This window comes from Perognathus longimembris, chromosome 9 (genome assembly GCF_023159225.1).
Source record: "Perognathus longimembris pacificus isolate PPM17 chromosome 9, ASM2315922v1, whole genome shotgun sequence".
Classification (NCBI taxonomy): Eukaryota; Metazoa; Chordata; class Mammalia; order Rodentia; family Heteromyidae; genus Perognathus; species Perognathus longimembris.
In genome coordinates this window covers 8,828,756-8,852,504 of record NC_063169.1, presented here as the reverse complement: position 1 = coordinate 8,852,504, position 23,749 = coordinate 8,828,756, and the positions used below count along the sequence as shown (strand labels likewise).

Sequence of the window (23,749 nt, the reverse complement as noted above, 5' to 3'; positions counted from 1 at the left end):
GGGGGAACAGCCTGCTCCACGCTAACTGCAAGAGCTGGGTGTCCTGTCTGTCGGTGCTACAAGAGGGGCTGCGCCAGTAGAGAGCTGGCACCGAGGTGAGTGTGATAATACAGCAGGAGTTAGTATTTAGAGAATTGGTTGGACTGCAATTCTGTGTGTGTGTGTAATACTGGGGCTTGAACTCAGGGCCTGGGTACTGTTCCTGAGCTTTTCTGCTCAAGGCTAGCACTGTACCAGCGCCACTGCTGGCTTTTCAGGGGCTGATTTATACATGTTCCTGTGTGAACTTAGGCCCCAGGTCAGGCATAAGCCACCCCTGGCTGGCTTAGGACTGTACTTCTAACTCAAGGTAGTGAAACGGAGGATTAGTAGTTTAGGAAAATACATACTGGAGCATAAAAGTTATGTGAAGCAGAAACTTCTTTCCCCTGCTGTGTATTTGCTGTGCCTACAGCAGTATCAGCTGTGTAAACATTTTGGGGCTGAAAAGTAGAAAGGTGGTTCCTGGTAGAGGCAACAAGTCTACCTACTTTATAAACAGAACTATAATCTCATCAGACCTCTGGATCCATCAATCACCCATTCACAGTAAATATATTACCAAAAAAAGAATTTTTTTCAATGACTAAAATTGTAAGAAAAAAGGAGAGAGAAGGAATTATCTACTCCTCTTTATCCTCACCCTTTTCGGGGGGGGGGGTGAGGGGAAGTACTTTTTCTTTTTTTTTTTTTTGCCAGTCCTAGGGCTTGAACTCAGAGCCTGGGCACTGTCCTTGAGCCACTTTGTGCTCAAGTCAAGAACTCTACCACTTGAGCCACAGCGCCACTTATGGCTGTTTCTAAGTAGTTTATTGGAGAAAAGAGTCTCACAGACTTTTCTGCCGGGGCTGGCTTTGAACTGTGATCTTCAGATTTCAGCCTCCTAAATAGCTAGGATTACAGGTGTGAGCCACCAGGGCCCAGTGGAAATACTGTTATGGCATTTATTTACTTATTTTTGCTAGTCCTGGGCCTTGAACTCAGAGCCTGAGCACTGTCCCTGGCTTCTTTTTGCTCAAGGCTAGTACTCTGCCACTTGAGCCACAGCGCCACTTCTGGCTGTTTCCTATATATGTGGTGCTGGGGAATTGAACCCAGGGCTTCATGTATACGAGGCAAGCACTCTACCACTAGGCCATATTCCCAGCCCCTGTTATGGCATTTTGAGTTCAGGTCCTCAAGCTTATTGGCTTGTGAGCTTGGCTATTACTCTACTACTCCAGTCATGCTCCAAGTCCAGCTTCTTGTCATTTTGGTTTGTTTTTTGGCCAGTCCTGGGCCTTGAACTCAGGGCCTGAGCACTGTCCCTGGCTTCTTTTTGGTCAAGGCTAGCACTCTGCCACTTGAGCCACAGTGTCACTTCTGGCCATTTTCCATATATGTGGTGCTGAGGAATCGAACCCAGGGCCTCATGTATACGAGGCAAGCACTCTTGCCACTAGGCCATATTCCCAGCCCCCTTCTTGTCATTTTGGAAATAGAGCCTAGTAGACCCTTCTGCTCAGGCTGGCTTCTTAGCTTACTGAGTAGCTAGGATTATAGGCATGAACCACCAATGCTTTAATCCTTTCTTCAAGGGATTAGAAGATATTTAAAGGCTGAGCTTGGTGGTAGTGACTGTAATCCCAGTTAAGAAGGGAGGTAGAGCTGGGAGCTGGTGGATCATACCTGTAATCCTAGCTCCTTAGGAGGCTGAGATGAGGATTACAGCTCAAAGCCACAAAAATCTGCAAGTAGGTGCTCCCTTCGGCAGCACATATACTAAAATTGGAACGATACAGAGAAGATTAGCATGGCCCCTGCACAAGGATGACACGCAAATTCGTGAAGCGTTCCATAAAAAAAAAATCTGGAAGTAGAGCTGTGGTTCAAGTGGTAGAGTGCTTGCTAGCTGTAAGTACAAAAGCTCAAGGACAGCACGCAGGCCTGGAGTTCAAGGCCCAGGACTGGTGAAGGAAGGAAGGAAGGAAGGAAGGAAGGGAGGGAGGGAGGGAGGGAGGGAGGGAGGGAAGGAGGGAGGGAGGGAGGGAAGAAGGGAAGGAAGGAAGGAAATAGAAGTAGGAAGATTGCCATTCAAGGCTGGCCCTAGGCAAAAGCATGAGATACTATCTAAAAACTAAAAGCAAAAAAGACTTGTAGCATGATTCAAGTGATAGAGTCCTTGTCTAGCAATCATGGGGCCCTAAGCAGAAAAAAAAGAGAAAATCCCAGGACTGCTCCTTCTCCCTCCCCAAAAAGATACTTAGGAACAATTTCAAGTAATTAAAGGGAAAGGACATTATGGGTCTCCTGACACAAACAAATTACAAAAAAATTATGACACTCAGGGAAATATGAACACTCACTAGGGATATGATAAGGAGTATTTTCATTTATGGGGAGAATGGCACCATTATTGTATTTAGAAAGTGACCTTACTGGGCACTGGTGGCTCATACCTGTAATCCTTGCAACTTGAGGCTGAGATTTGAGGATTGCTGTTCAAAGCCAGCCAGGGCAGGAAAGTCTGTGAGACTTATCTTTGATTAACCACCAGAAAGCCAGAAATGGAGCTCAAAGTGGTAAGAGTGCTAGCCTTGGGCAGAAAAGCTCAGGAGCAGTGCCCAGACTGAGTTTAAGTCCCACAACCAAAAAGAAAACTGTTGTTCACCAAGAAGGCCACCGAGACTCAGATGTTCCGAAATGCAAAGCAAGGCTTTATTCAAGCGAGCTGCAACTCAGGCCTCGTCCTACCCACCGACACAGCAGAGGTTAGGAGGAAGCCTCGAGCTGTGATTACACAGAGCTTATAAAGGCAAAAACAAAGTTACAGCACCAGGTGTTCAAGCAAGCAAGATTACGGGGACAAATCTGATTGGCTCAGGGCTCGAGGCATTCTAGGGGCGGTTAGAGTTAAGCATTCCCAGGCAATTAAGAGTTCTTGACCAGCTGGGCCCTAATAAGCTTGCCCTGGGTTTGCTCATAATGGGGGCTGCCTGAAAATAGGGTACTCTACTCTTCATTCGCCCTTCATTCCCCCCTTCTGATAGGTAGCTCGAGAAGCAATCGTGGTTCTCCTTGCTTAGTTTGATTCTGACTGAGAATCGGTAGGGATGGATTGGTATTGTGCCCGCAATACCGTAAGCCGTCGGTGGCACCTTACTCAGCTGGCAGTGGGCGTGGTTCAGGAGGAGGTCCAGTCTAAAGGGCCTCTAGCTTGAGCCAGATCTCTTGGTGGACTTGCCATAGGGCTCTGAGGGGGCCATCACACAAGTCCCCTAGCCCTGCAGATACAGGTACAGATAAACATAGTTTACACCAAAGCCCCAATTCTGACCCTATTTATATTATAGCCAATTTGATTACATACCAACTTTACCATTTGTTACATACTCACTTTAGGGATTGTCTTTCTCACTTTTAACATGCCAAAACCTTTTAATCTAAAGGAAACATTTTTGTTTTCTCTCTTAAATCTTTCCTTATACAGTTTTATAATCTGTGTCTTATAAAATTTAACATATCCCCACTCACACTATCTTCTACTTCCTCACACCATCAGTGACTTGCTGGAACATTCTGTGACAATTTACTTTTTAAATCCCTTTCTTATCCAGAGGAAACCATTTCTCTATCCCTTTCTCCAAGGCTTTCTATACTAACCTTCCTCTTTACATTTCCTGGGGCTTCTTTGCTGCTAGAGTTTTAAACTGTCTACATTTTCCGGTTTATCTCAACTACATCAAGGCAATTTACTGTGACTCCACCCACAGGCTGCTCCTAAGAAGTCAGACCAGACCCAACTATCATAAGCCAACTATTCTATATCTATATTCCATATCTATATTCTGTATCATGAACCAACTATTCTAGAGTGGATTTCCCTAGTTTCCAGTTCCTCCAAGTGCCTAAGGTTGGCCAGTGGCATCTGCAGATCCACCCCTAGGAGGGCTCCATGAAGATGCCCCCGGCAGTTTAAAAATCTCGGTCCAGTTACCTTGGTATCTGGCACACCTGATAGCAGTTACCTCCCTCTCTTCTGAGGTCACACCCTAATCCATCTGGACACATTTTAATACTCTTGGACATACCTCCCACCCCAGGCATTGCCTGGAAGTGACTCTCCAGTCTGTCATACATGCTTTGAATTTAGCAGCAGGCCAGTCTGCTTGAAAATTTCTTACAATATCCAATTTTCTTAATAGAGCTAGTTAACTCCAGTCAACTCAAGAATGTAGTTTTAGGCTGGGGATATGGCCTAGTGGCAAGAGTGCCTGCCTCATATATATGAGGCCCTGGGTTTGATTCCCCAGCACCACATATACAGAAAATGGCCAGAAGTGGCGCTGTGGCTCAAGTGGCAGAGTGCTAGCCTTGAGCAAAAAGAAGCCAGGGACAGTGCTCAGGCCCTGAGTCCAAGCCCCAGGACTGGCCAAAAAAAAAAAAAAAAAAAAAAAAAAGAATGTAGTTTTAGCAGATCCAAAGCACTTTCCAGCAGAAATCAGAAATCAGCTGCATGTGATAAGAGTCCCATCTGAAGATGTAGATTCTTACAGATGACTGTTAAGACTTTCCTTGATCCTCACTCAAATGCAATGGGCATTGGGGCTGGGAATATGGTCTAGTGGCAAGAGTGCTTGCCTCGTATACATGAAGCCCTGAGTTCGATTCCCCAGCACCACATATATATAGAAAATGGCCAGAAGTGGCGCTGTGGCTCAAGTGGCAGAGCGCTAGCCTTGAGCAAAAATGAAGCCAGGGTCAGTGCTCAGGCCTGAGTCCAAGGCCCACAACTGGCAAAACAAAAACAAACAATCAAATGCAATGGGCAGGGGCCATGGTGGTGTCAGGCAGCAGTGGCTCCCAGTGGTTCCAGTAGAACTTTCTCCATAGACTGGTTAGAGAAGCTTAACCTAAGTTAACCTAAAGCCTAACTTTAGTCAAATTTCCTAGTATTTCCTGATTCCTTCTTAAGCACACTAGCTTTTACAGGCTGGCACATTACTGAAAGTCAAGACAGCTTTAGGCAATCAATGGCCCTTGGGTCATTTTGCCAGGGCAATAAGTTTAAATCAGATATTTCCAATAAGGCTAGGATTCTTTTTTTTTTTAAAGCTAACATAGGCCGCTTGGCCTGTAACCATTTCTCACAAGTGCAGTCTCTGTATACTGTTACCTCTGTTTTCCATGCCTCTAGTTTATCCTGCCTCATCTTCACAAAAACAACTCTGGTCCCTTGGTCCTAAAAGGGGAGGCTGATGGGCAAAGATCATCCATCTTCTATAACTTCTTCAGGCTGACTCAGGGGCGTTGACCTTACCTAGCCAGGAACCTATAACCTTAGTCTACTTTACCAAGGGGCTTCAGGATCAGATGTCCATTAGGAGCTTTACTCCAAACTGGAAATTACATTCAACATTTTAACTTTCAACTATACAGACTTCTTTTTGGCTACCTCAGTGTAGCCTTTTTTTTTTTTTTTTTTGCCAGTCCTGGGGCTTGAACTCAGGGCCTGAGCACTGTCCCTGGCTTCTTTTTGCTCAAGGCTAGCACTCTGCCACTTGAGCCACAGCGCCACTTCTGGCCATTTTCTGTATACGTGGTGCTGGGGAATCGAACCCTGGGCTTCAAGTATATGAGGCAAGCGCTCTTGCCACTAAGGCCATATCCCAAGCCCCTCAGTGTAGCCTTTTAACATTCTAGTTTGTAAAAGCTTTTTCCTGACTGGCTGGGGAACTGATCTCTGATAACTTAACAGATCTCAGTAAGGACACAATCTCAGGTCTACAAGCTTTCTTTCCTGAACAGATGTATCAGCTTAAAATTCTCACTGCCAGTCAGAGCTTTGAGTAGATGCGGGGGTTGGGATTTTAAACTCTCCTCTCATTTGACAAACTTACCCTTACTACACACTATCACAGATGACTGGCAAGTTCCTGCCCAGTAGACAGTCATGGGCATTAGAAAGGCATGCTTACCAACTATTCTTCTAGGACTTCCCGGCTTTGATCAACTTTTGAAAGGCCAAACGGGAGTGACTCTAGGATCTGACACCATCTCTGCCATCCAAGCAGTGGCTTACTGCCTCTGGATGCTCCATCACTTTTGTCCCAGGAGGAGTGACTTTCCACTGGACTTGGACTCAGGGCCTGAGCGCTGTCCCCCAGCTCTCCAGCTCAAGACTAGCACCCTACCACTTTGAGCTCCACACAACTCCGTTCCCAGCACTCTGCTGGCTGATTAGAGACAAGTCTCTCACAGGGACCTTTCTCTGCCCGGGCTGGCTTCGAAATGCAGATTTCAGATCAGTGAGTCTTATAAGAGGCCATTTTACTCCAATTAAAGGCCAAACAGGGTGGTCCACACAGAAGTAGTTTTTAAGCATGCTCTTACCTGGAACTTATTAAGGGCCAGTATTAGATCCTGACAAACTTGTAGGAATCATCTGTGCTTCTCTGTGGGCCTGCTGGAAACGGTTACAAAAAACCTATAAAGAAGCTGGAATGGCAATTAAACATTTTGGTAGCCATAATTCTCCTTTTCTCACTTTGCAATAATTATTTAGGACAATTTTACTTCCAAATTTCTTATTTAGAAATGTATTCTTGATTTCCAAAGCCTTTTTAACCTAACACAACACTTTAGCTTTTATCTGCATTGGAAAAACTGAAGCTCACAGGCATTCTGAAACCAGGAGCCACCCTTTGCCTATGGGCTGCTTGTTTCAAAAGAGCCTCTTTTTTTTTTTTCTTCAGTCCCAGTTACTGCATGGCATGAAGACCTTTGAACTCAAATGACAATTTTTCCTTAATGCAAGAATTACAATTAGAAATACTTATCCATTCAGCTTTCCAATATATTAGTGAGAAACACTGGCCCATTTTGCCGTTTCTTCCTCCATACATAGAGTTAATGAGAGTTTACTTCTATCCCCATTAGTTTAATATATATATCCTTTTAAATCCAAATTTCTGACACTTAGCTCTGATTAAGCATTTTTGTAACTCTAGTTCCTCTTTAAAACAATGCAATAATCCTTTAAAGCAACTGGTAATGCCCAAACTTGATGACCATTTGAATTTAAACTTAAACTCACTCAATTTTACATCATATTAACAGTCTTGAACATGTTCACACTCACACATGCACACACATACATATTCAAAAGATCTTAAAGCGCGCAAAATAAACATCGGCCGTACATTTTCCAGTGGCAAGAGATATTTTTGCCAATCTTACTCCTGCAACACGCAAATTTTAAGACAAAACCTTTAATATATGATTTTAGCATTCTCCAGCCTCATTTTCCAGGGCTTGATAGTCTTAGTAAAACATTTTTACACTCATACTGAATGTGAGCTGTTGCCTGTACATCTTTCCAGTGAGCTATGCAGGTTTGACACAAAAGAGACTGTCGGACTTACAAACACAGAGACGACAGTGCTGCGTGGTGCGGTCACTCCCTGCCACCTGCGGATGGCTTGGGCTGGCCCCGTGTCTGCCCCTGTTGGCGGCTGCAGGTCAGGACTCAGGACTGATGCCTCTGTGCCCTGGGCTGCCGGCGCCAGGACTGGGTGGGCCCCTCCAGAGCGGAGGTCACAGCTGAAACATTTTCCTCAGAGTCCTCTTGTAACTGAGGTGGGGAGTATGGAGGGGGAAATATTTCCTCCTCCATGCTTCCTCCCTGGAGGACAGGTGGGCACAATTTCTTCTCTTCCCTCTTGGTTTCTCTCTTGTCACCCCGTGAATATTGGGGTAGGGGAAGGAGTGGAGGAGGGAGTCGGTAAGAAAGGCCAAACCCAAGCTGGAGCGTCCCTGTCAACTAGTTCCCTCCAGGTGTCTATATAAGGAATCTGTCGATTAGGCTTTGTAAAGTCCTGATCTTAACTATGTCAAGGCTCCCCTCAGGTGGCCAATTAGCTCTCTCAAGGGTGGGCCATTCTGACTTGCACAGGGTGATTTTCCTCCTTACGGGCCACACCTCGGTTCTGAGCTATCTCCTTGACCTCCCTCCAGTGAGCTAGGGTCAAATCTAGGGGGCTAGATGGAGGTCCCCAAGATAGAACATTACCCATAGCTCTGATCAGATGTTTAGTTCAAAAGGCTACAAAAAAACCAAACAATACAACACACAGGCCTGAGAATAAGAAAAGCTATGAGTTGGAGATCTCCTAGGTTGGCCCACAAACCTCCTCCTGCAAGCTAGAAGCAGCAGGAGCAGACCTAACTTGGCCCACAACCTCCCGCAAGGGTGTAGGAGGAGTGGACCCAAGTGGACCCAAGTAGTTGGAGATCTCCTAGGTTGGCCCACAAGCCTCCTCCTGCAAGCTAAGCAGCAGGAGCAGACCTAAGTTGGCCCACAACCTCCCACAAGGGTGCAGGAGGAGTGGACCCAAGTATCAAGGGTGGAGAGTCTGGGGCGTGCCCCAGTCTCCCTGGGATTGCCGAGTAAGTGCCGTCCGCTTCGACAACCCCTTCAAGAACGCCTTTAAGAAATAAGCAAAAGCAAAACAGACAAACAAACAGACAAATTACAGGACAAGACAAATGAACAGCGCTGTTTCCTTACCTTCGGAGTCTGGGGTCTCGGGGGTCTCTGGGGCGATCCTGGACAAGCCCCCAAATGTTGTGCCAAGTCGTGAAACAACCACCAAGAAGGCCACCGAGACTCAGACGTTTCGAAGTGCAAAAGCAAGGCAAGGCTTTATTCAAGCGAGCTGCAACTCGGGCCTCGTCCTACCCACCGACACAGGGGAGGTTAGGAGGAAGCCCCGAGCTGTGATTACACAGAGTTTATAAAGGCAAAACACAAAGTTACAGCAAACATGTGTTCAAGCAAGCAAGATTACAGGTACAAATCTGATTGGCTCAGGGCTGGAGGCATTCTAGGGGCGGTTAGAGTTAAGCATTCCCAGGCAATTAGAGTTCTTTTTTTTTTGGCCAGTCCTGGGCCTTGGACTCAGGGCCTGAGCACTGTCCCTGGCTTCTTCCCGCTCAAGGCTAGCACTCTGCCACTTGAGCCACAGCGCCCCTTCTGGCCGTTTTCTGTATATGTGGTGCTGGGGAATCGAACCTAGGGCCTCTTGTATCTGAGGCAGGCACTCTTGCTACTAGGCTATATCCCCAGCCCAACAATTAGAGTTCTTGATTGGCTGGGCCCTAATAAGCTTGCCCTGGGTTTGCTCATAATGGGGGCTACCTGAAAATGGGGTACTCTACTCTTCATTCCTCCCTTCACTATCCTTATCTTTTAGAGATATTCATGGAAATATTCTTGAAATTACACACTATCTGGGATTTGCTACATAGTAATCATGCATAAGAATAAAAGTAACAAAAATGGCCATGAAATCATAGTGTAAGCTGAGTACTAGTTAGATGGAGGCTCATTTTACACTTATTTCAATTAAAAAATAAACTTATCCATAAAAACCGAAGGTCCAAGCCAAACGTAGTGGCTCACTCTTGCAATCCTATTCAGGAGGCTGAGATCTGAGGGTAACAGTTCAAAGCCAGTTTGAGCAAGAAAGTCCTGTGAGACTCTTATCTCCAATTAACTACCAAAAAGCTGAAAGTTGAACTCCAATGGCCAGTCCTGAGTGAAAGAGTTAAGGGCCAGCACCCAGACCAACTTCAAACCCCAGTGCTGAGATAAAGAAAGCCATGGTTTTGGATGGGAAGTCAGTATGGGTAGTGTCAGGAACTGGAGGGTAGCAAGCCTCTGACGAAGCAGTGAGTAGAAAGGTGGCTCAGTCCACACACACACAGGGCAGAGGACAAGGAAGCCTATGGAAACATCAATGTGCAAGGAGTGTGAGGCATGTGAGATGTTACGGGGTTCGAGGGAGGGGATTCACCATCCCTCCAAGAGTCCACCACTCACAGACAGTCTCAAGCAAAAAGATGATGTGTTTGTTTTTGCCAAAACCAACAGGCGTGGACTCAGGTCCTGCACTGCCCCTGGCTTCTTTTTGCTCAAGGCTAGCACTCTGCCACTTGAGTCACAGCGCTACTTCTGGCTTTTTTTTTATATATGTGGTGCTGAGGAATCGAACCCAGGGCTTCATATGTATAGGAGGCAAGCACTTTTACCACTAGGCCACATTCCCAGGCCCCAAAAGATAGATTCATAGGGGAAGCATAAAGCGAACTGACCAGCCAGGATGCAGCTCAGACTTGGGAGATGACACTGGGACAGTGAAAAGTGGGCTGACTGGCCAGGAACACAGTGCAGACTAGGGAGCTGAAACCTGGGGCCCCGAGCAGTCCTCAAATTGGGGTTTATAAAGGTAAAAGTGTAGCACAGATGAAGGGGCTTGACGCGGGGGGTAGAGCAAGCAACAAAGTTAAGCAAGCCATTTACAGAAGCAGAATTTGGGGTCAGGTGGACCTAACCTACTCCCCCCAACATTTCTTATCATGTTTCCCTAATCAAAATGGAGTCAGCTCTGCTCCCTACGACATGAAAAATCTAATCATCTGAGACAGCAGTGGGGAATGGGGGTGGTATTTCCCCCAAAAGCCACTTACCCCCCCCTTTGGCAAGTTCTATCTCAAACTAAAAAAGTAAAGATGATAAAAATTTATTAAAAAGAAATAAGGCAGGAAAGGAGAGCTTGCAGCACAGACATACCACCGGGAGGGTCTCATCATGTTGACCACACTGGTCCTGGGGCTCCTACCATCGGGCACAACTGAACCCAGGGTTCTGAGAGGAGCAATCTGAAATGTCTTTGCGTTTTGTAAGGAGAGTCTGGCACCAGAGCTTGAGCTAAGGTCTATGAGCTGTTGCCTGGCTTTTCCCACTTATTGCTGGTGCTGCACCATTTTTTTTTTTTTTTTTTTGGCCAGTCCTGGGCCTTGGACTCAGGGCCTGAGCACTGTCCCTGGCTTCTTCCCGCTCAAGGCTAGCACTATGCCACTTGAGCCACGGCGCCGCTTCTGGCCGTTTTCTGTATATGTGGTGCTGGGGAAACGAACCTAGGGCCTCATGTATCCGAGGCAGGCACTCTTGCCACTAGGCTATATCCCCAGCCCCGGTGCTGCACCATTTGAGCCACACCTAGTCCAACATTTTGATGGTTCATTGGAAGAGTCTAGCAATCTTTTCTGCCTAGGCTAGCTTCAAACCCCAATCCTCATATCTCAGCCTCCTGAGTAGCTAGGATTATAGGCGTGGGCCACCCACTACGCCTTATCTTAGCATTGTCTTAGTATGCATTTATTGTGAAAGAGTTGGGGGCGGGAAGGGGGGGGTGTCAAGAGGAAAAAAGTCCTGGAAGGGCTTAATTCCCTTTTTGCCTTAAATTGTCTCTAGATTGCTTCAACTACCTAGTACATGATGAAGAATGCATAAATAAAATTGTCCTGCTGTTTTTCATAGGGAATAATGATAAGAAGTCTGAATGCATTTAGTAGACACAGCCATCCTAGATCTATCTACACAGCAAACTCATCAGGGCAGTCACAGATGTGGAAAGCAAGGATCTATGGAGCCCACTGTACTGAGTAGGGAGAGGCTGAGAGTGCACTGCCAGAGAGGCTGACCTTTGGAAAAGGAACAATTCTCTAGAGGAGAGTGGGAACTGAACTAACAAAACCCGTTAGCCTCAGTATCACATGGAAAAAAAATAATAAAAGATTTCCTAAGCCTGGTGCTGGTGGCTCACGCCTGTAATCCTAGCTACTCAAGAGGTTGAGATCTGAGAATGGTGCTTTGAAGCCAGCCCAGGCAGGAATGTCAGTGAGACTCTCATCTCCACTAAACTGAAAAGTGGGAAGCAGAATTATTTTTTGTTTGTTTGTTTGTTTTTTGCCGGTCCTGGGGCTTGGACTCAGGGCCTGAGCACTGTTCCTGGCTTCTTTTTTTGCTCAAGGCTAGCACTCTACTACTTAAGTCACAGCACCACTTCCGGCCTTTTCTATATCTGTGGTGCTGAGGAATAGAACCCAGGGCTTCATGTACACGAGGCAAGCACTTTGCTGCTAGGCCATATTCCCAGCCCAAACAGAACTATTTTTAAACGGTAAAGCACTAGCATTGAGCAAAAACAGCTCAGGGATAGCAACTAGACCCACCCTGAGTTTAAGCCCTTAGGACAAACACACAACAAAAAAGACATTTTTTTTTCCTATTTCAAATGGATAAAAGGAATTTTGTCTTAAAAAAGAGTAATATTTGGGCTGGGAATATGGCCTAGTGGTAAAGTGCTCGCCTCGTACACATGAAGCCCTGGGTTCGACTCCTCAGCACCACATATGTAGAAAAAGCCACAAGTGGTGCTGTGGCTCAAGTGGCAGTGCTAGCCTTGAACAAAAAGAAGCCAGGGACAGTGCTCAGGCCCAAGTTCAAGCCTCAAGACTGGCAAAAAACAAAACAAAACAAAAAAATAGTAATAGTCAACCAGCCTAAGAATAACTAATTCCTGATAAATCCTTATGTATGCCTAGTTTCCAAACTAACATTGAATTCCATTAACATGGACTCAGCATTACAACATAAGCCAGGGATGTTTTTCTTTATTCTGTTAGATGACTGTTCTCTACTAATACACTATACTGAAGTTAAGACTATTTTCACACACACATTTGTGAAAGTCAACACTTGCTAACTGAGCTGTGAATGTAAATCCTCCTCCTTTCAAGAGAAGAGTAAGGCAAACAAAAGAAAAAAGAAAACCAATGGAAGGAAAGCACAGGATGCATGGAAATTTCTTTAAAACCATGAAGAATCCCAGACTGCAATAGACCAACAATGAAAAATGGGGCCATCGTGTTTTAGCACCCATCATGTTCTGCACTCTAGAGAGTGCAAACTTCAAAAGAGCTTTGATGACAAGGATAGAAACTAACACTGGTTATGAGCGAGTGTTCTCAGCACCTCCGCTTGCTCTTCTTAATCCTCATAGTAACTCCATAGTAAGGGATATTATTTTTCCTAATTTATAGGTAAGCAAAGTACGCAGAGGTCAGGTGACATGTGAAAAGCCTACCTAACTAATTAGTGGAGCTGAGATGGGCAGGGAGGCATTTAGCCCCAAATCAATTGTCTTTCTTTCTTTCTTTTTTTTTTGGTGCTGGACCTGGGGCTTGAACTTAGGGCCAGGGTGCTGTCCTTGAGTTTTTGTGCTCAAGGCTAGCACTTTACCACTTGAGCTGCTGCTCTACTTCTGGATGCTGTCTTTAACACAAAGAAGTGTCTAAGAAGTGCTAAAGCTGATTTCTCCTACCATGAGTAAGCACAGCTTCAGTACAACAATATTTTGAATCAATAGAATTAATCAATCAAAAATGAAATACAAGATGTATATTATTCTTTCAGTTGGTGGAAACTGATAAATGAAGAATTTTTGTGTGTACAAGAAAAGGCTTCATAATTCCTTGTTCAATACTTACCCTCTTCTTATCTAAACTGGAAAAAAAGCTGCAGACCTGGTGGTCTTTATCACCATTAGGCTACCCTTCCCCCATTATACTGATATACAACTCTGAATTCCCCTGGACTCAGTGAAAGCAAATGACTGAGGAAACTATTGTTGGGTTTTGTCATATCAAAAGGAGAGGCATTAATTCTTAGCACTATGGAAATATAACTTTGCTCTTGTTTCCCAGTCCTATGGCTTGAACTCAGGGCTTGGGCTCTGTTCATGAGCTCTTTTGCTCAAGGCTAGTGCTCTTCCACTTTGAGACACAGCGGTGCTTCCAGTTTTTTTTTTTTTTTTTCAATTTTTATTATCAAACTGATGTACAGAGAGGTTATAGTTTCATACGTTAGGCATTGGATACAATTCTTGTACTGTTTGTTACCTTGTCCCTCATACCCCCCTCCTCCCTCCCCCTTACCCTTTCCCCAGCTGAGGTGTTCAAAAATATGGAACGCTTCACGAATTTGCGTGTCATCCTTGCGCAGAGGCCATGCTAATCTTCTCTGTATCGTTCCAATTTTAGTATATGTGCTGCCGAAGCGAGCACTTCCAGTTCTTTGAGTAGTTAATTGGGGCTTTTCTGCCCCGCTGGCTCTGAACCACCATCCTCAGATTTCAGCCTCTTGTCTCAGCCTCCTGTAGCTACGATTACAGGCGTGAGCCACTAAGCGCCCAGTTTCTGTGAGTCTCTTATCTCCAATTAACCAGCAAAAAGCTGGGAATGGGGCAGATCCATCACATCCAGCTTTTTTTCCAATAAGCTTTATCAAAGTAAAACCTATGCGACAAATGTACACTTCTGGGATTGGAGCTGTGGCTCAGCTGGTAGAGCACTAGCCAATGAACAAAAGCATCAGGTATAGAGTTTGAGTCTCAGTCTCAGACCAAAAGAACCCACCCAAACTGTAAACTATCTGACCAATCCATTCAAGATCAAAAGGACTGTCTGGAAGACAAGTCTGTTATTTTACACTAGACCCTTTCCCTTTCTTTGTCGGAGATTGGGATTGAACTCTTGATCTGACACTTTCACTCGCTGGCTGGCACTCTACCACCTGAGCCATGCCTCTGACTCCTTACACTGGTTTTGGTCTATAATGTTATTATATACTAGTTTTGCTTCTCCTAGATTTTTATCTTTATGAGATCCCACATGAGTTGGAGGCTTCTACTGCTTAGCATGTACTTGAGATTTACCTATATTTATAGATATCACTGGTTGTCCCATTTTATTATCAACATTCCACTGCATGGACATACAATTTGTTTCTCCATTTGCCAATTGATCTAAGTTGTTCCTAGGTCTCCCCTGGCCCCTGGCCTTACTGGGGCTTTAACTCGGGGCCTGGGCATTGTCTCTTAGCTATTTTGTTCAAAGCTAGCACTCTACCACTTAAGCTACAGCTCCACTTCCAGCTGTTTTTTGGTGGTTAAGAGTCTCATGGGTGAGGGAGAATGATGAAAGGGGTGACATCAATCAAGACACATTGTACTTACAAACTAATTTGTTGAATGGTACCCTTTTTGTACAGCTACTTACATATAATAAAAATATGGTTAAAAAAAAGTATCATGGACTTTCCTGACCAAATTGGAACAGATCTCAGCCTCCTGAGTAGCTAGAATTACAGGTTTGAGCCTTCAGTACCTGGCTTTGCTTCTAGTTTTTGACTATTAAAAAAAAACCCCAAGCCCCGCTATAAACATTGTGTAGTTTATGGTAGTATATGCTAGCCCTAAAAGAGATCTCCAACCATTTTCCACAATAGTTACACTAATTGCAGATATTGTGCAAGAATTTTAATTATTTCACATCTTTGCCAACACTTTATTTGAATTTTTGTCACTGAATTTTGGCCATTCTAGTGATTGTATAGTGGCCTACTTTGGCCTTTTTTTTTTTGCCAGTCCTGGCGCTTGAACTCAGGGCCTGAGCACTGTCCCTGGCTTCTTTTTGCTCAAGGCTAGCACTCTACCACCTGAGCAACAGCCCCCCTCTGGCCTTTTCTATATATACGTGTTGTTGAGGAATGGAACCCAGGGCTTCATGTATAGGAGGCAAGCACTCTACCACTAGGCCATATTCCCAGCCCCCTATTATGGTCTTAATCTGCGATTTTCTATTATGTTTGATATTTGAGCCAAAATTTGCTTATGTTTATTTACACACAAGTTCATTTCAACTGCAACAGAATACAGTAGTCTTTTAGAGGCAGTATCTGTTACGGCATTTGGGTTATTTTCCATAGGGGAAGTTACAGAATTCTAACACTAGTAACAGAGAAAGGTCAGTTTATGGGATTATGTCCAACTTCCGGGTAAAATGTCAGCTTTGTATAGTATTTACAATTAGCCTCACTAAAATGATCTCTCACAGATCAGGCAGGGCAGTGATGTTGCCACTTCCACTACCACCATCTGGTAGTGTTAAAAACAAATTAAAAGGGCTGGGAATATGGCCTAGTGGCAAGAGCTCAGCACCACCTATATAGAGAAGGCCAGAAGTGGTGCTGTGGCTCAAGTGGCAGAGTGCTCGTCGCCTTGAACAAAAAAGAAGCCAAGGACAGTGCTCAGGCCCTGAGTTCAAGCCCCAGGACAGGCAGAAAAACAAAACCCAACAAAAAAACAACAAAAACAAACAAACAAAAGATAACCTCAGAAAACCATAATGTGATTCTTCAGCAACACTTAGGTCGATCTTAGCCCCATTTTCAGTTCAACTATTTTTTGTTTTTTGCATACCCACATCTTTGAAACTATGGAGCTCATGCAGTCGAATTTGTTTTTTCAGCTTTCATTGCTTTTTAAGAAGCTCCATTATGTAACTGTCAAACTGCAATATATTGTAATTTCTCTAAACTCAGGGAATTTTTTTTTTTTTTTTAGCTTTTTAAATTAGCTTCAAAGCCTTTCCTCAGGCAAATTAACCTTCGGAGCCGTCTATCTTCAGACAGTCTATCTTGAAGATAATCCAACTGTTTCCTAACTTAAATTGTAGTCTGTTAGATGGGAGGGGGAACAAAAAAAAAAAGGAAACGTCTGCAATATTTTGTCTCACACAGCACAATGTCAAGGTACTGTGGCTGGTTTATGCAAGAACTGTGGTGGGCTGGCAGAGAGAGGGAGAATGATGGAAGGGGTGCTTTCCACGGAGATGCTTCGTACTTACAAACCGATCTGCCGGATGTTAACCACTTTGTACAACTACTTAAAGATAATAAAAATGAAAAAAGAAAGAAGTACACTCCCGAGTGTGGCCCTCGATCTTGAGCCCCGAGGGTCGCGGGGAAACCTGCGCCCGGGCCCCCAGGCAGCCCCCCCACCCCCACCGCCCCGGCGGCTCCCCACTCGGCACCGCGGGGCTGCCCCAGCCGGCGCTCCGCCCTCGCCACCGCCCTGCCCTCCCGGGACACCCCCCACCCCGGCTCCCCGCGCACCTGACAGCCCCGCCCGGCCGCCCGCACCGGTGCCCGTTTCCCGGGATTTACCGGCCCGGCTCCCACCGCCCGCTCCCCCGACCAGGCTCGGCCGGTGCGAAGCCCCCCGTCCCGCCCCCCGCCCGCTGTCCCGCCGCTCACCGGCTTCGGCGGGCCCGGCGGCCTGCAGGAGAGGCGTGCTGTCCGAGCTCTCCTCGTCCTCCTCATTCACGGCCGGACCCCGCACCGCGGGCCTCATGGTGTCTGCGGAGAGCGCGGGCGCCGGAGACTCCTCCGGGAGGAGCGCGGCAGCCAAGGCCCCCAGGCCGTGCCGGCCCGGCGAGGAGGGGCGGGACTCGGGCGTCGGCGCCGCCCCCATCCCGGAGCCGCCTCCGGCCGCGTCCCGTTACCGAGGCCCCGCCCACAGGGAGGCGCGCCCACTCCGCCCCTTCGCCATCTTAGGTCCGGGCAACTCCGGCGTGGGTGGAGCGGGAGGGCGGGCGGGCGGCGAAAAAGGGAGGAGGATTTCCGGAAGTTCCGGCCAGGTGGGCGGTGTCGTCGGTGTGTCGTCGCGCGCTGATTGGCTGTACGCCGGCCGGCTCGCGGCTGCTCTCGGGGGGAGATCCCGTCCTCTGACGCGCGACTTGATCCCGGAAGTGGGGACTTGAGCCCGTTTTAGCAAGGGGCGGAAGTAGGAGCTGGCAACCCCTCCTCCTTCGGGGGCGGGCTCCCGTCCGTCCGGAGGCGCCGGCCGCTCTCGTCTGTGGCTAAGCCGATGTGACTGTCAGCAGCCTTGGTGCCATCCGGCCCCGTGACTGACTGACGGCGTCCCCGAAGTAGCTTCCGAGGCGGAAGGGCCGGGAGCGGAGACCGGTGGCCGGCCGCCAAGTCGCCCCTGGCGGAGATAAAGCGGCTCCCCGTGGGCACGTTCCTCAGGCTCCGTCGACGGAGTCCTCCGGTGGACGCGTCTCCCCGCCCCTTCCCGGGCGCTTATGGCTGTGATTGTTGTAAGTTGCTGATTCCCAAGGAAGAGGAACCAGGGCAAAAGCCTTGGGTCACAGGAACCCCGTCTCTGTGGAGACCGAGAGGGGCGGTGGGGCGTGCTCGGCGCCCTCTCGGGGGGTGCCGAAGACAGGTATCCCAGACTGCCCGCTCAGGAGATGCCAGGCCAGACGGGGTCAGGTTAAAACGTGGACGAGACACGCCCGTGCAGTGACAAATCGCCTCATCGCCGCCCCACAGTGGAGTCTTTTGAAATAAAAAAAAAGATGGAGACGCAGCCGGTCTGGGGCGGTGGTCAACTTGCTGTATCGACTTGGAAGGTGTTTGGGGGCTGAGGTTTATTTACCCTTAAGTTAGTAGTAAAGCTGGTTGCCCTCCGTAAGGTGGGCCTGTCACAATAAGTCGAAGGCGTAGGACGAAAACCTCTTTACACCCTCCCTTTCCCACCACATGGGGAAATCCTCCCCATGGTGCACTTCCTTTGCACCATCACTTTCTCTTGGGCATGGTACTTGCTGACATATCAGTAAGCGGAGGCAGTACTTATTTATATCCTCTACATCACCTCCTCCTACTCCCTTTCTCTTTTCTCTGTCCCTCGTCACACTGCCCGCCCTCCCCCTCCCCTTGGTTCAGACCTTCTTCGACAGGTCTAAGATTTCCTGTTGTAGGCAAACCTTAGTTGACCATACTCCATACTCACTAGCAAGGTTATAATGGATGCGGGAATAAAGATTCCAATTGTCCTGAAAGATTTCGAGCCAGAGAAGGTCATTATTATTATTTTTTCTTGTGTCTGTACTGGATCTTGAATTCAGGCTATGGGCACTGTCCCAGAGCTTCTTTTGCTCAAGGTTAGAGCTCTACCACTTGAGTCACAGTGCCACTTCTGGCTTTTTCTGTGTATGTGGTACTGAAGAATCAAACCCAGGGCTTCATGTATGCTAGGTAAGCACTACCACCACGCCACCATCTCAGCCTGTCCCTTAGCTTTTTTGTTCAAGGATAACATTCTGTTTCTTGAGCCACAACCTCTACTTATGGCTTTTTACTGGTTAATTGGAGATAAGAGTCTTGCAGATTTTCTTGCCCAGGTTGACTTTTGTGAGGATTGGAGAAAGGAGACCTCTGCTGTGGTTGTTCAGGCAGAAGAGAGTATTAGCAAAAACCAAAAACCAAACACTGATGCAAAAGTGACCTCAGAGCCGGGGGCGGGGGGAGGGGACCTCCCACTGCCTCTGGGTGTGCCAGTTACCTGAGCTACAAGTGCTGGGCAGGGACTTCTAGGGAGGGCTGTGGGCTCAGAGAGAGAAGAAAGGGAAGAGGCCATCTTTCTTGAGCAGACCTAACAACGTTCAACACTGATCAGATCTCAGCCTCCTCAGTAGCTAGGATTTCAGTCATGAGCCTGGCACAAGGGCCTGAATTCAGGATTTCTTTTTTTTTTTTTCCCTCCTTCTCTCCCTCCCTCCCCTCTTTCCTTCTCTTTCTCTGTCAGTCCTGAGGCTTGAACTCAGGGCTGTTTTTGAACCTCTCTGTGATCAAGGCTAGCACTCTACCACTTGAGCTATAGTAACACGTTCAGCTTTTTCTGAGTAGTTTTATTGGAGATGAGTCTCACAGATTTTCCTACCCAGGCCGGCTCTGAACTGTGGTCCTCATATCTCAGCTTCCTGAGTAGCTAGGATTACGCATGATTAAAAAAATAAAGGGGCTGGGAATGTGGCCTAGTGGCAGAGTGCTTGCCTAGCATGCATGAAGCCCTGGGTTTGATTCCTCAGCACCACATACACAGAAAAAGCCAGAAGTGGCACCGTGGCTCAAGAGGTAGAGTGCCAGCCTTGAGCAAAAAGAAGCCAGGGATAGTGCTCAGGCCCTGAGTTTAAGCCCCAGGACTGGGGAAAAAAAAGTAAAATAACCTTACTCCCTCATAACTGGCGTTTATTTTCTATATCTAAAGTACAATAAAAGACTGTTGTTCATGTTATTTTTGTTGTTGTTGGTGGTAGTGGTGGTAACTCCTTCCTTTACCAACTAAACCAGTAGTGTTGAGCACATATGTAACTTACAAATATCTAGTAGCCACGTTGCAAAACATTAAGAAAAACAATAAAAGATATACTTTTAAAAATAATATACCCCATTTAACCAATGTGTCAAAGTGTTCAGTTCTACATCTATTCACTGTAAGATTATTGAGATGCAGTTTTCCAACCTGGGTATGATTTATATTAAAGGACTTCTCCATTCTGGCCAGCCACGTTCCAAGATGGCCGCAAGCCATCCTATGTCTCTGGATTCCATATTGGATAACACAGCTGTCGGTCACTTTACTCTCTGCTCATTTCCCTTTGCCTCCAACTCCTCAAATTCTGCTTTTGATGGGCCTGGGCACTTCCCCTTAGCCATTGTGCTCAAGGCTGCCGCTCTACTTCAAGCCCAGCTTCACTTCTAGCTTTTTGGTGGTTAATTAAAGAGTCTCACCGACTTTCCTGCCCAAGCTGGCTTCAAACTGAATCCTCAGATCTCATCCTCCAGAATAGCTAATGTTATGCCAAGTCGCGAAACCACCACCAAGAAGACCACCAAGACTCAGACATTCCGAAATGCAATAGCAAGGCAAGACTTTATTCAAGTGGGGCTGCGGCCCGGGCCTTGTCCTACCCACTGACACAGTGGAGGTTAGGAGGCAGCCTCGAGCTGTGATTACACAGAGCTTATAAAGGCCAAAGACCAAGGTACAGCAATCAGGTGTTCAAGCAAGCAAGATTATGGGTACAAATCTGATTGGCTCAGGGCTCGAGGCATTCTAGGGGTGGTTAGAGTTAAGCATTCCCAGGCGGTTAGAGTTCTTGACCGGCTGGGCCCTAATAAGCTTGCCCTGGGTTTGCTCATAGTTTAAACAGACAACAAAATGGGGGCTGCCTGAAAATGGGGTTCACCCTAACTTTTCATTCCCCCCTTCAGCTAAGATTACAGAAGTGAGCCACTGGCGTCCTGCTTAGTAATTGTACCTTTATGTCTTCTTGTTATTATCAGTACAATTTCAGAGTAAAATATACTCCACTCACAGTAGAAGAACTCATTGAGTTATAGCAGACAGCAGCCAAAATCTCATTAAGGAATGCTAGATGCTGAAAAATTTTAAGTAAGTGAGTGTCTACTGACACAAACCTTGTATTTATTCACATTACTAAACAGCAATAATAGAAGTGAGCTACTGTACTGGAAAAGGGTCTCAGAAATGAGGTCATTACATGTGATGCACCTATATTGTAAATATTAGCTGGGTGCTGGTGGTTCAAGAGGTTGAGATTTGAGGATTGTGGTTTGAAGCCAGTGCAGGTATGAAAGTCTATGAGACTCTCATTTTCAATTAACCACCAAAAGGCCAGAAATGGAGCTGTGGCTGAAGTGGTAGAGTACCAGCTTTGAGCTGAGAAGCTAAAGGACAGTGCCTAAACCCTGAGTTCAAGCCTCATTACTGGTACAAAAAGATAAGAATTATTTATTTCCTAATTAGTATCAGGTAAACAAACTGTCTATTTTGAATTCTGATCTCAGAGAAAAAGATCAGAGACAATTGTAAAGAAAGTGCTTCAAATTAACAAGTCCATTTCTAAAACAATTGAAATCTTGTGGGAAAAAAGCACTTAACTATTTCTCTCTCTCTCTCTCTCTCTCTCTCTCTCTCTCTCTCTCTCTCTCTGTGCTGATACTGGGGTTTGAAGTCAGAATTTCAAGCTCTGCTCAATGTTTCCTCTACACCTCCAGTTCTGCCTTTTTTTTTTTTTTTCTGGCTAATTAGGAATCTCTTAGACTTTTCTCTTGCAGCTGCCTTTGATCCTTGTTCCTCAGGCTCTTGAGTAGCTGGGTGTGAGCTTCTGGCACCTGGCTAGTCTTAAAATACCACTGACCCTCTAACCCTCGTGTGTGTGTGTGTGCGTGCGTGCGTGCGTGCGTGTGTGTGTGCGTGCGTGTGTGTGTGTGTGTGTGTGTGTGTGTGTGTGTTGGCCAGTCCTGGGGCTTGAACTCAGGACCTAAGCAGCACTGTCCCTGGCTTCTTTTTGCTCAAGGCTAGCATCCTACCACTTGAGCTACAGTACCACTTCTGGCCTTTTCTGTTTATGTGGTGCTGAGGAATGGAACCCAGGGCTTCATGCATGCTAGGCAAGCACTTTACCACTAAGCTACATTCCCAGTCCCCCCTTTTCTGTTTTTTTTGTTTGTTTGTTTTTGGCTGGTCCTAGGTATTGAATTCATAGCCTGGGCAGCATTGTCTCTAAGTGTCTTTGTGCTCAAGGTTAGCATTCTACCACTTGAGCCACATCTCCACATCTGTTTTTTTTCTTATGTAAGAGTCTCATGAACTTTTCTGCCAGGGCTGGTTTCTATGACCCTCAGATGTCAGCCTCCTGATTAGCTAGGATTACAGGCGTGAGCCACCAGTACCATTATTATAACCATTGGACAGGAAAACTAAAGAGCTATGTCCAAAATGAGTGACAATCACTGTTATAATTCAGTTTTATCACCTTTCATTGTATTGAAATCCTAAGATGAGTAATCTTCATAACTCCCTTAATTCTCTTTCTCTCTCTTCCCCTCCCCCATACACACACCTTCTCCCCCTGGCTTGAACTCAGGGCCTGAGCTCTCTCTTTGATCTTTTGTGCTCAAGGCTAGCTCTCTACCACTTGAGCCACAGCTCCACTGCCAGCATTTTGGTAGTTAATTAGGCATAAGAGTCTCATGGACTTTCATGCCTGAACTGAGTTTGAACCAGCTTCTTGAGTAGCTAGGATTATAGGTATGAGCACAATTTTGTTTAGTCTTGGAAGTCATTTTAATGATAAATGTGTAGTATAATGACATTGTTAATTTCTACTTACAAATTACACAACACTTTCTTAATCAGTTTTCCTTTTATTTGACATAGGGTAGCTGAAAGGTAGCCACACTAAAAACAACAACAGAAAGATACAACTAACTTTGAAAAGTCTAGCAGAGACTGATATGGAACATTTAAATACTGAAAAATGTATGAAGAAAATGTCTCTCTTTAACTCCCGAGAAGTTTAAGTGACTCATTTTTAGCACCTGCAGGGCGTCAGTGCACAGGCCTCCTATCAGATAGAATTCCGCAGAAACCTGGGAGCTGACCTTCAGAAGTCAGCTGAAAATGCAGACAGAGCAACTCAAAACTGGACGACACAGGCAGATTAGAAGATTAAGGCTCAAAGCTGTTCTAAGCAGCATGTGACACTGAAGTGTAGCTGAGTCAGCCATTCCTGACAGTTTTTTTTTTTTTTGGCCAGTCCTGGGGCTTGGACTCAAGGCCTGAGCACTGTCCCTGGCTTCTTTTTGCTCAAGGCTAGCACTCTGCCACTTGAGTCACAGCGCCACTTCTGGCCATTTTCTGTATATGTGGTGCTGGGGAATTGAACCCAGGGCCTCATGTATATGAAGCAGGCACTCTTGCCACTAGGCCATATCCCCAGCCCCCAGGTTTTTTTTTTTTTTATCAGAATTCTTTCTACATAGTTAGATGCATATTTTCTGATTCAGGAAAGGTTTAGTGGCTTAGAAACGATTAGTCATTTTATAACAGAATAACAGAAAGGACACACACACACATTTGTATGTGTGTGCATGTGTGTGTATGTGTGTGTATGCCAGTACTGGGCTTGAGCTCAGTGCTGTTCTTCAGTATTTTGCTCAAGGCTGGCACAATGCAGAGTTAAAGCAATGTTTAAGATCTATTAAAAAATGCCTATTTCTAGGACTATTAGGTACACATGAAAAACCATTTTGGAAATGTAATTTACTTATTTTTTTGCTGGTCTAGAGCTTGGACCCAGGGCCAGGGCACTGTCCCAAGACTAGTGT

At 46.2% G+C, this 23,749-nt stretch overlaps 1 protein-coding gene and 2 non-coding genes across 3 annotated transcripts in view; 1 reads left to right on the top strand and 2 right to left on the bottom strand.

Annotated features, from left to right (window-relative positions):
• Positions 1–17,207, bottom strand: part of Slc17a5 (solute carrier family 17 member 5) — a 54,054-nt gene extending 36,847 nt beyond the window's left edge. Inside the window, exon 1 of the mRNA XM_048353687.1 lies at positions 17,021–17,207. Coding sequence (XP_048209644.1) covers positions 17,021–17,117 — 97 coding nt within the window. The 5' untranslated portion in view covers positions 17,118–17,207. The remainder of the gene's footprint in view (positions 1–17,020) is intronic.
• LOC125357828 lies at positions 1,777–1,883 on the top strand. The gene has a single exon (XR_007212221.1). It is a non-coding gene; the product is annotated as a U6 spliceosomal RNA (small nuclear RNA).
• LOC125357823 lies at positions 13,883–13,989 on the bottom strand. Its single transcript, XR_007212216.1, has one exon. It is a non-coding gene; the product is annotated as a U6 spliceosomal RNA (small nuclear RNA).
• Positions 17,208–23,749: the final 6,542 nt, after the last annotated feature.